This window comes from Galleria mellonella, unplaced genomic scaffold, assembly GCF_026898425.1.
Source record: "Galleria mellonella isolate WM207_F2 unplaced genomic scaffold, CSIRO_AGI_GalMel_v1 utg139, whole genome shotgun sequence".
Classification (NCBI taxonomy): domain Eukaryota; kingdom Metazoa; phylum Arthropoda; class Insecta; order Lepidoptera; family Pyralidae; genus Galleria; species Galleria mellonella.
Genome location: NW_026441995.1, coordinates 7,259,377 through 7,272,164, shown reverse-complemented (window position 1 = coordinate 7,272,164; position 12,788 = coordinate 7,259,377). Strand labels below are relative to the sequence as shown.

General features: G+C 30.5%; 1 protein-coding gene across 3 annotated transcripts in view; it reads left to right on the top strand.

Annotated features, from left to right (window-relative positions):
- Positions 1–12,788, top strand: part of LOC113513321 (putative inorganic phosphate cotransporter) — a 32,054-nt gene that overhangs the window by 15,439 nt on the left and 3,827 nt on the right. For 2 of the 3 annotated variants that reach the window (XM_052903289.1, XM_052903290.1), the window contains exons 2-6: positions 9,356–9,540; positions 10,023–10,262; positions 10,748–10,957; positions 11,597–11,761; positions 12,138–12,354. In XM_052903289.1, coding sequence (XP_052759249.1) covers positions 9,356–9,540; positions 10,023–10,262; positions 10,748–10,957; positions 11,597–11,761; positions 12,138–12,354 — 1,017 coding nt within the window. Of the gene's footprint in view, positions 1–651; positions 677–9,355; positions 9,541–10,022; positions 10,263–10,747; positions 10,958–11,596; positions 11,762–12,137; positions 12,355–12,788 lie in introns of those variants that run through there. The other variant, XM_052903291.1, reaches the window with a different exon arrangement.

Here is a 12,788-nt window from a genome sequence, read left to right as displayed (position 1 = left end):
TCTCTTTACACATCCACGGGAAAGGCCGGGGTGGCCCATACTATCCTGGCACCATACGGCATATTAATAACATATAAACATTGTACATTATAGTGTTAAACTTTTAGATAAATTATTAAAAAATTACGTAATAATACAACTGTATTTGGGCATCGTATTTAATTATTTTATTAGAATTTTACGTATCGCATTAATTTGCAATAAAAATTCTGCTCAATACCTGTGAGTGCAGTTTGCAACAAAAATTACTATCACACCTATTTCGTAATTATAAACTACAATGCTAAATTTTATTCATATTTTTTACGTAAAATGATATCGTCTCTATGTCGTCCTTCTATGCAGTACCTACTCATTGGTTTTCTTAAAAAGTTAAACCATTTAAATTTTTTTACAAACATAGTATGTACTCGTAGTTATGCTCTGTGCATACAAATTAAAGTTGTCTGTGGTTTGATCTTTAGAATAGAAACCACAATACTTTTTTTTAAATTTCTGCGAAGTGACCTTCGTTGTCAGGTATATTAAAACTCTATTTAACTTCTAATCACCAACTTTACTATTAAATTACAGGAAAAGATGTGATCTGATTTACAAAGTTAGGAAGGCCACACGTGTCGTAATGAAAGGCGGTCTCTGCGAGTCTGTGATGAGTTGCATAGTTTTATGGACTTCCGTGAGTTAACATTTTTATAGGACATTTGTAATGTACTAAGTACTTATATAATTACGATATAGTGATCGTAAGTAGGTATAGATACTTAATAGATAATCATATTAAAGTCGTTTCCTTGTTACATTTGTACTTCAAAAATATATATAAAAAAATTAAACCTTATGTACATTTAAGGTTTATTTATATTTATAATCTATATCTATATGCTGTATAAATGTGATTAATAAATCTATTAAATAAATTTTACAATATCAATGCACTTGTATCTAACTCTTATAAAATTAATTAATAATTATTTATTATCTTAGAACTTATTTTAATTCTTTTCTTTAAAATCAACACATTTTTCAAGCTAATTAACTACTTAGTCTTTACGACAGAAGTGGCGCTCTTTTAAGTAGTAGCAGTAGGCAAATTTCTCGAAATCCAAACCAAGAAACATTGAACTTTGCGTCTATAAAATTCTATCAGTTGGATAGGTACTAATAGAGTCTTGTAAATCATTACTTCTTCCGCGTAATCTAAATTGTGCATAGATTTATTGAAATGACATTCAAAAAGTTAGACTGGTTTTCAGCTTCAATGTAATTTCGTAAGTTCATTTATTAATTATAATGTGAAGTTATTTAGTTGTACCTTATATTACTTACTTATTTTTCTATCAGCTGTTTCCGAAGTGAGAACAATGACATAAATTTTTTTATTAACTTTAGTGGATTGGATGCATTTCATTTCAATCTTAATTATCATCCCTTATTACTGCTGTTTTCATGTTATAATTATTTAAATAAATAAATAACTAAAACTTTATAAAATATTTATTTATTTAAATAAATAAATATTTACTAATTAAATAAATATTCAATAGTTTATTAGTAAGGGATGATAATTGAGAATAAGCATCCAATACATTAAAGTTAATTAAGGATTCTACGTAATTGTTCCTATTTTGGAAATAGTTGATAAACAATAATAAGGTAAAATTAATAACTTCATATTAAAATTAATAAACTACTAAATATTTATTTAATTAGTTAATTTTATAACATCAAGACAGTAGTAATATTATTTATACTGTACTGTTAGTTTTTATCAATTTAGCAATAAAAAGTAGGTCATAATAATTTGTAAAAATATAGAATACACTAATGTGTATTGCACAACAGTTATAATTATATCTTAAAAGTTTTATTTTTTTATCAAGGCGCATGGTCGGCTTGTGGTTTTTATATAAAAAGTGCATCTATAAATACATTATAGAAAGGTTGTTACTTTAACGGGTGTCCTTCAATTTTGGATGTGGTTCATCAACTTATGTAAGATAATCCGGCGGCGCTGATTGCATTTTTATTGCAGTCCTCGAGGCAGTCCTGGTTGCGTTGCATCATGTAGCAATTACGCAATTTATTCTTTATCTTTTTGTTCCAACCACTCAATAAAGTTCACTTCAGTTTAATATGGTATTATTAAGCAATATACAGTCATAATATTTATCAATAAAAGCTAAAAATTATCACATGCAATGTATTCGTCCGAATTATATATAACTAGATGCTCTAAACATAAAGTTTCCTGTGTTAATCTAAAATAATGATCTAGATATATATTTTTCATTAAAATTTCATTCAAATCATTCAAATCGAAAGGTTCTTTGATATTTTCAACTGACTTCAAAAAGAAGAAACCGTATGTATACCGATTTGGATTTTTTTTATTTGAAAAGATATACTTACAGATTGGTTTCATAGAAGTTTTATCAACAACTGTTCAGTTGTTTAATTTTAAGCCCAAAATAGCTAGTTTTGTCACAATTGAAGTCGGTTTTTTATGGGACACAATCTTTAATTACGTTGCATAAAAAAGTAAAAAAATTTACAAAAAATAAATTCTGTATAAACATTTATAAATAAATAAAGCAGTATGTTACTATTAGGATAAATTATTTTATTTATATGCAAGCAGATCGTAGTTTGATTATTTTCTAAGTAACAAACATCAATTCCAAGTGTGAAATGAAGTAATTATGTACGCTTGGACCGAATTGACAGTGTCGAATTTTCTTCATACAGTAAAAAACGATAAAATGTATTTTAACCTCGCCTCTTGTATTACACAAAATGTTTAAAGCCCGTATAATTAGACGTTGCATTGAACGCAGTTGCCTATGCTTGGGTGGTTTTGTTGCGAAATTTATTTTTAAAACAACAAATAGTTATTAGTATGATTAGTAATATTTATTATGAATTACGTACTGCATTGACAGTATTAATAATCGACTCATACTAGCAGTCATTGCTTTGTTAGTTTTTCTTTTTTGTTTCGTATGTGTACCTAAGTAGGAGTATAAAGGATTTTTTTTATTTGACGACAATTAAAAAATACTTAAAGAAATATAATCTATTCAGTAATTTTTTTTAACTATTTACTATTTTATTAATTTAGTTTCGCTTAGTTCCAATAAATTTAAAATCTGTATGTTCGATCAGCTAGGTCGAGATATCTCTTAACCTAGCTCTGATCAAAGATTTAGATAGACATTACGTAGCGTCCCATGTAATCTCTATCTATAAAAACGTACATACATACATACATATATATATATATATATATATATATATATATATATATATATATATATATATATATATATATATATATATATACATATATATATATACAAGTTGACTCAGTATTAAATAAGATGTGTATGAACCTACATACTAACATTGTCTAGATTAAAGTATTTTCTTTAAAATAAAATTCTAAATCACTTAAGTAATTATGTATCCCGTAATTTTGCAATTACTTTCAGTTTAAATGGACCACGTAAAAATATTTAAAATTTTAAATCCGACAAGTGAATAAAGCCGCGGTCCGATAATATGACATGCCCACAAGGCAATAAATACGCAACGATGCTAGCTAATTTATGGTATTAAGGAGAAAGGGACTCGAGCCTGTCGAACGACTCTCCTACTAACAACTTGCAATTAGAAGAACTACAAGAACACTTATTTAATTCCTCTTGGAATTTTTTATAATAAAAATAAGAATATTTTACAATGGCGTATACGTGCTGGATATTGTCGTAACTATTTATTATGTGAATTTAACAGATGCGAAAAGATGATGTTCCCTATTGTACTCGTTTTTTAAAGGTGGATATTTGTTTGAAGTGCTACTTTAAATAACTAATCTTTTTATCTATATATTCATATATATGGGTATTAACATAGGATTTCTAGTAGCACAGATAACTATGTTAATTTCTGTAAGCATGTATTTGGCAATACGATTCATGTTTCTTACAGGAAAGGCTCAACCTAGTTTAAGTATCAATGTCGAACTTTGAACGTATACAAACATACTGTGATAATAAATACATTTTTACTTCTTTTTTACTTCAATTTCTCCATAGGATATGCTGATTGAACCGAACCCCAACAATATTTATGCTTGCATTTTTTTACTTGGAGCTCATTCTACAACTTGAAAGTACACCGGCAAAGAGTAGATTCGGTAACTGCGCTTTATGCAGCCATTTTGGTTAGTGAGGGTTGAATTTTTTGTCGATGATAAAATATAGAGACATGCAGCATCTTTAACAAATCTTTAGAATACAGTGTGTTCTACAAGGGGAAGCGTATGTTGAAGGGTAAAGGCTTTCCTCAAACTTAAAAATTAGATACTTATTAATATATTTAATATAAAAGCCTTTAAACCAAGTTTAAGTTGGTATCCAATGGTCCCAAAGGTCGCGGCAAGATTCCATATGAGGCCTGAATTCTGACTTATACCATGTCACGTTTTGTTGTCGAATGCGACAATGCTAATTACATATTCCGTTAATCGATGATCAAGGAAGATTGAAAGATGTAATAGTTCATGTAATGATAGCTGTTTATCAGTCAAAGCGTTGGTGTGTAATTATTTAGTAAGTATTTTACTACGTGCTAGGGTTAGTAGTGTAATTACAATAACTGAATACAATAATGTCTTTATTGGACGGAATACCTAATTTATTAATCTATCATAAATACAAGAATTGTCATACCCTTGAAGTACAGAAGAAATAAATACTCGTGTATACCAGAAATAGATATAAAATAACACATAAAATATTTGGAGAGTATGTATGATATGTTAAGTATATGAGAGAATAAAGTATTTTTTAAAAGGTAGGTTAAATTAATTATGTCAGCAAATCGCTATTAAAAATCTAAAGGAAATCACCGTAGCACTGAACACGTCCGATAATTTAAACATCATGACTAGAGACTTTGTATTTAATTAATAAAACAGACATTTATGCGTGAAGGTTCTCGCGTGTAATGATACATTCTGATACCTACATCCTAATTAATTTAGCATACTATGCATATTAATCTACCATGTCGATTTAACGCTCTGAGAATTGAGATGCGCTTTCACAATAGGTAGTTAATCCTTCAGGTATTTTTCGGGTCTATTCTTAAGTTTTATTCTCTAAATTTTAATATGATGTTCCAGCAAAATTATTGTTTTAAAGCTTCATATGAAATGAGGAAAATATATGATTAGTAGCATGACTAGTAATCCGGGCCGGATTCACACGGCTACCAGAGAGAGACTTTGTACAAAAGTATTTGGCTTGGGCATTCCCATTCTGTCCTATCCTGTCCCATTTGTGTTTCTATCGTGAAGCAGTTGTATTTGCATGGCTGTGTTTTAGTTTGAAGGGTGGGATATAGCAGTGAATTTACAGAGTAGCATGGGGGGTATCATAGGCGAAACAGTATATTTTCTGTTATGTCCATGATGCTGCTCATGTCTATAGGCGACGCTTACCACTTTACATCAGGCTGGCTGGGATTTGTTATTCTAAGTTGGATGAAAAAAGAAGGGTCAGAATTTTTGAAAATAATATATAGCCTATGTTACTCGCTAATATTGTAGCTTTATAGGGCTATAAAAATTCTTAAAAGCGGTTGATTAGTTTATGAGTTTATTCATTACAAACAAACAATTAAAAATTTTCCTCTTTATAATGTTAGTGTAGATTTGAGTTAAACCTGCTTCAAATTTAGTTTTTAATAGGTGGTTTGTATAGTAAAGCAATATTTTTCACAAAGATAGCCAATTTAAGTTTAAAAGATAGGTTTGAAAGGTAATTTAGATTGTATGAATTAAAATATATCAGTAAGACATGGTCACCGTTAGCATACTTAAGATTATTTTTTAGAAGGAGTTTCCCTTTAAAATGTGCATATGTACTTTCAGACATGTCTTTACAAACCTTTGCTCGCATCTTATGGTGGGCACCACATAATTCTAGGGTAGACATTCTTGACTTTTGGTAGAGCGACACTCTCACATGAGTAGTCTAGATAGCTATTTAATGGTTTTATTATGTACACATTTAGAAAAAAAGTAATCTTTTTTATAAATTATGATGCACTACATACATTAAAAAAGGCTTGCTTACAAAAAAGGAAAATTTTATATCTTTTTCAACGCACCTTCCAACATTTTCTCGATAGGCAATATGTAATTAGTTGCAACTTGCTACACATCATTAGACGCCGCACCACGCCAGCCTGTCTGCCAGTGGAACTGGTTTAGCATTACCATTGGCCGGCGGGATCATACGATGCCTGGAATGCTATCACGCGGACTCAATAGAAATCTACCATAAAAACCATCACAACACAACCAGTTTCTCAATCAGTACCTTTTCTGGTGCCCCATAAAAACACGACGTTTAGTTCATCTTTAATTAGTCGTTGAAAGATCGTGGAAAAATACTATAACACTGCATGAGTACACCGACTAAGGTTCTTTGTTAAAAATGATAACCACCTAGTACAAAGTTTGTCAAGATTTTTATATAGAGATCAAACATTTTTCTTTTAATATCACTGGGAGTTATCAGCGAACGGCCTCTTTGATGGTACATAATAACCGTTGGTATTCCATTTTATTTATTAGAAATATATCTAACTATTAATTAAAGTATGTTCAATTTGAAACAGTCGTATTTACCCTTGCCATGTTTAGAAAAGATTATAATGTTCAGCATCAGCAATGGATTGAAATAATATGCGGCATAGTAATATTAATTTATTTATTCAACTGTTGGCATGCCACTTAAAATTCTTCGCATATATGTAGTTAGTTAGTGTGTCTTTCAACTCGACGGTTTCCACATTTAATTTTTCTACAAACGGGAACAGTAACGGACAGCTGTGGTAATTTTGTATTCTGTATGCGAAGGAACGGAAATAATAAAACCATTTTGTAAATCAATGACGTACCTACAATATACTCGTACCTACTGGCGAATGGACTATTGTCTTGTCTCGTACCTCATGCTGATGACACGAAAACTTTTACTGAGAAAATCGTTTGGAAAATCTTTGCACTTTTGCACTTTCCAAAGTGCGCGTACATCTTGAGTGTAGGTATTCTAGTCAGACGCTAGGCGGCATTTAGCGGCAATTAACAATTAGTATGTCAATAGAAGGTACATTGCTAATTATCTACCTACTCGTACTTAGGTTCACTCAATTTCAATGCTAAGTGAAACTACTTTAGTTAAGATTTTTTTTTCAATTAGTCACGTGTCTCGTTACCCGTGATCAACATCATGAATGATTAGCTATGCCAGACATTACAGTATGTTAGTTTGGTAGTAAGTACCTACAAAGAAGGATAAGCAAGCTAAAGTGGCAATGAGCTGGCCATATAGCTCATAGAATCGACAATCGAGAAGAAAAAAGGTACTTGAGTGGCGACTCCGTACAGGCAAACGCAGTGTAGGACGACCGTCACTAGATGGAGCAATGATCTCAAATATATTACAGGGAATCAGTGGATACAGGAAACTCGAGACCGTTCCTTATAACAGTCTATGGAGGAGAACTATATTTAGTAGGACAGTTAACGGTTGATATAATGATAATAATGACCGACAAAGAAATTATTCCTCTTTGAACCTGTATGAGTTAAATTTATTTTTGTTAATAGATTTAAATTAAAACTACTTTAAATCTACGTTATTGTTGTTCCGTAATTAATAATTCAAAATAAGAAATTAGGCAATTGCTTATTTTGAATAACATAAAATTATCATTTTGGAGATGGGTTTAGGAAGTGGTACTTCAGAATTGATTTCACTATTAAACTAAATAACCTCTTTACCTCATTAGGTAAATAAAATTGATCAAATTTTTTATTTCCTCAAACTCATTTTCACGAAGAAATAAAACAAATATCAAATAGATTACAAATGTTGGTGGGACAGAAGTTCAAAAATATGCTAGGTATATTTCAACCAATTACAATAGAGATATTTATTAAAAGACTTGATTATTAGAAAATGTATGTTTCTAAAATGAATAAATATAACTAGTAGTTATCAACCTACCTCTACCTATAATTTTAATCATGTTATGGTAATCGTCATAGTGTGCTATTTCGATACTCCGACTGCGTACGTTTGGTAATGTGAATTGTGACGTGAATTTTATAATAATTAATTAACTGTTGTATTTATATTTAAGTACTTTTTTATTAGTAGAATGGCCAGTTTTACATGAAGTAAATCGGTTGTAAATCTAGTAGTTATGGCTAATATCCATTAAATACATAAGTATGGTTTAAATGGAGACACGGTACACTAAAATAACACTTTAATTATAATAATATATGTTGAAAACTAATAGGTGTGTGTTTGATTATGTGGTTCTTTAGATCAATCATCATCTCGAGATTTTACTGTATATTTAAGTATAGTAGGTATTTAGTTGCCATTTCCAATTGCATAAAAATATACGTGGACCCTCGCAGAGTTCCAATAGGTAGAGTGTAAATGGTTCATTCCCACTTGTGCTTTTTCAAATATAATAAATATGTATAATCAAACTGACTGATCTCACTTATAATGTTTGGTTTGGGACGATCGTAGTTGAATGTTTGCACACCCAGTTCTTCCACGGCTGACCGCACAGCAATGCGACATAAAAAGAATCATCGCACACAAATACAATCCTATCAGGTATTCATTACATCAGAATATCTCATGCATGTGTCATCTGTGTATTGTATGAAACGGAATCGGTGCAATTATCTTGACATATGAGTCTTTAATGTGAAGATTTGATTATAGTATCATGTTAGTTTACTACAAATACGAGTAGATTGCATGCATTTATATCTACTTATGAATGTCCTTACACCAAAGCTAATATGGTATATCTAAGTAGAGTAATTCGAGCAGCCTCTAACTTTATACTAATTATTTCTTATAACAATATATAAAGATATAACTTTATGCGATGAAACATTAGTAATATTAGAATGTCTAAGTATACAAAAATAACATATCAAATTAAAAAATTAGCTTTTGTATTCTAAAATAAATCCTTTTTCGATCTAACAAATACAAGTTTGCTTTTTATATTTATTTTGTAATTTACGGTAAATAAGTATTTTTTTTATTCAATTAAACTTTATTATAAGCATAACTTAATTATTTTTAATAGTAATTTTTATGATTTATGAATTTACCTTTTAGTTCACAATGCAATGTCTACTGACATCTTCTTGAATGATACAAGGTCTTGAATAATATTTTTTCTTTATATAAAATCGTGAAATTATATATAATTTTCTAATACGCTATTCATGTCTTTGTTACAGTATTTATAATTCCTCAAAGATGGGTGATGGCCATAATGGGATTTCTTGCAGTGGCAAACGCGTATACGATGCGTGTGTGTCTCAACATTGCCATAACACAGATGGTACATAGACGTCCTCGCGAAGCGGGTGTCGATGATGGATCATGTCCCGGTGACATAGACGAAGTTATTACAGATCCTACAGTAAGTCGTTTTTTAATAGCTTAAGTAATAGCTCGATATACTTATATCACAGATAGTAGTACTAAATTGTGAAATAGTATCTACTATTACTTGTGGTATAGGAAAATAAATTTCCTAAAGATTTTTAATGATAAATTTGAATAAAATTTGTTATACAGATAGTTTATATCTTCGTTTAACATATAATAAGGCTTTTAATTCTGATTTATGCAGGCGAAATCGCGCATGTTGTTGCTAGTTCGTTTTAAAAAGTCAATATAATATTACAAACATAATTTGCGGTCACCATTTCAGCAAATATAAGCAGAACCGTCCCGACATAATTTTATTTGCTTTTGTAGGAAATCACATTGAACAATCACCACAAAATCAATAATAAAGTTCAAAACATATATATATATATATATATATTCACTATTCGTATTAAAAGTTTTGTTTATTTCATACAATATGTGGTTAAATTACATCATCATGTTTTACAGGAAATAAACGGATTCGAATGGGACGAGGAGACCCAAGGTATTATTTTGAGTGCTTTCTACTACGGCTACATAGTGACTCACCTTCCTGGAGGTATGCTCGCTGAGAGATTTGGAGGGAAATATTCTCTTGGTTTTGGAGTTCTGAGTACGGCCGTATTTACTCTCCTAACGCCTTGGACAGTCAACATGGGAGGAGCTACCGGACTAATCATATTGAGAGTATTAGAAGGACTTGGAGAGGTGATTATATCAATTATGAAAACTTTTAGTATTCTATTAATATATAAATTTATTATGTTTACTGTATAGTAGTATTTATTGCATGTGACTATATTTATTTATTTAACTCTTTATTGCACCATAAATAAAATTATACAATGACAAGTGAATAATTCAAGTGAAATACAGTAACATAAATATAGATTGAAACATACATACTATACAATAATAAACCAAATATTAATATACATTTTTAAATAATAGCGAACAAAAGAAGAAGTAATTGTGATATTGGCACAGCAAATAAAATCTATTAAAATCGGCACATAATTGGCTAAGATATCAAAATTGAAAGTGTTAAAACGTAACAAACATGAGAATATTGGAAAATTCAAAACCATCTGTATTTGGAAATCCTTTTATTATAATGTTTTTATGTATTAATTTTTTTATTAATTTTATTATAAACCACAATCTAATTATACTTAATGATGGAATTTTTTTAGGGTACCACATTTCCAGCTTTAAACGCAATGTTAGCTCGTTGGGCGCCAGTCTCGGAAAGAGGTCGAATGGGTTCCTTAGTGTTTGGTGGGGCACAAATTGGCAATATCGCTGGTACATACCTCTCCGGTCTGGTCATGAAGGAAACGGGCGACTGGCACTCCGTATTTTATTTGTTTGGCTCTATCGGAATTCTCTGGTTCATATTATGGGTAATCATTTTTAATATTTACATTTCAGTACTTATATATGTTTATCTGTTATCTTGTACACATAGCTTTGCTTACCTACTCTGGGACAAGATGACGCCGTGTAACATTAAAAAAAGAAAAAAAAGTACCAATCTTTTTTATTAGCCATTTTATGATTACACCATAATGTTTATGTCTATTGCGCTGTTTCTGTATATAGGCGACAGACTTTTCATTTGATGGGCTCACAACTTGTTTGCATTAAGTACTATTCTATGTTGCATAAAAAAACATCAATTTCTTGATTTTCAAATTTAGACACCTGCATTATGGTAAATTAGATTAACGTATGGAAATACGATCCAGACAGTTAACATGACTGTCACGATGATGACAAATTCGGGATTTTATTTCACAAAACAATGTGCTTGCAAATTTTAGATTTGAAGAATGCCCTTGAAATCTATCTTTTGGAGTCGCAAAATTATTTCCGATTCCATTATAGCTTAAGTTTTTTATGGAAAACGAATGAAAAAGCGAATTCCGTTTCAATTGAATGCACAGGCAGTTAACAAAAACATATTATTATAATAAAATATAACTAATTTATTTCTCTGTTTATAAAAACACAGTAATAATATTTGACTTTAATATTTGCAGGCATTATTATGTTACAACGACCCGGAATCTCATCCATTTATCTGTGATAAGGAAAAGAAATATTTAGAAGAAGCGTTAGGTAGACATCGAAATAGTCAGCCGTCTGCAATACCATGGAAAGCCATTTTTATGTCTGTACCCCTATGGGCTTTAGTCTGTGCTCAGGTATGTTCGAACTCGTATTATTTTATGCATTATATACGTACCTAGTATGTAAGTTTTTTTCCAACAACGCGAAGCTAAATTTGTAAAATTTAACATACAGTATAAGTAGTCTACCTAATTAAGTATATATAAGGAGGAAATGCTAAGTATAGTAAAGCTCTTTTCAATGGAATTGTTATGATCTGAATTGTTGGAGAATTCAATTATGTGAACAAATAGGCCATGCAACGTCATTCGTTAGGTAAATACGTACACAAACATCTTAGTAGGGACATACGAGTAGTAAAGTTTGTTCAGGTATAGGCAAATTTAATAAACACCTTCGAAAATTCAATGAAACGTGATGTGTCAAATATATTTTTTTATCTGTTAATAGATTGGCCACGATTATGGATACTTTACAATGGTGACGGATCTTCCAAAATACATGACCGGAGTGTTGAAGTTCGATATTCATAGGACGGGTACATTGGCTGCCTTACCGTATGCCGTTATGTGGATTAGTTCTATTTTATTTGGATGGATGTGCGATAAAATAGTGAAGAAGAACTGGTTGACAGTCACTAACGCTAGGAAGACTTTCACTACTATTGGTAAGTGCTCTTTTAGGGCATCGACGTTTATCTCTATCTATATACAAAAATACTTTGCATTGTACGAAATTAGATTTTGTACAAAACAAACGAACGTCTAAGATAAGGAAGAGTAAGAATTATCTAGAATAACACATCCCAAAGCAATATAGAAAGGAACAATGGATACCGATCCCAAAATATTATATACTACTGTGCATAATATTAAAAATAGACATAACGCTAATTTCCAAGCATAATAATATAAGAGGAGAGACACAGGCGTCTCAATATATTTTTTGGTATGCTTTTAGACGATGATGGTCCCTTTCTATGAAGTAAGCCATTAGCCAAGCTTGTTTCATTCTAAGTTGTATTACAGATACCATAGGTAGTTATTTGATTAGGATTGTTTTGTTTAATACCACTACCATTAGTATATGTGCGACTATCAA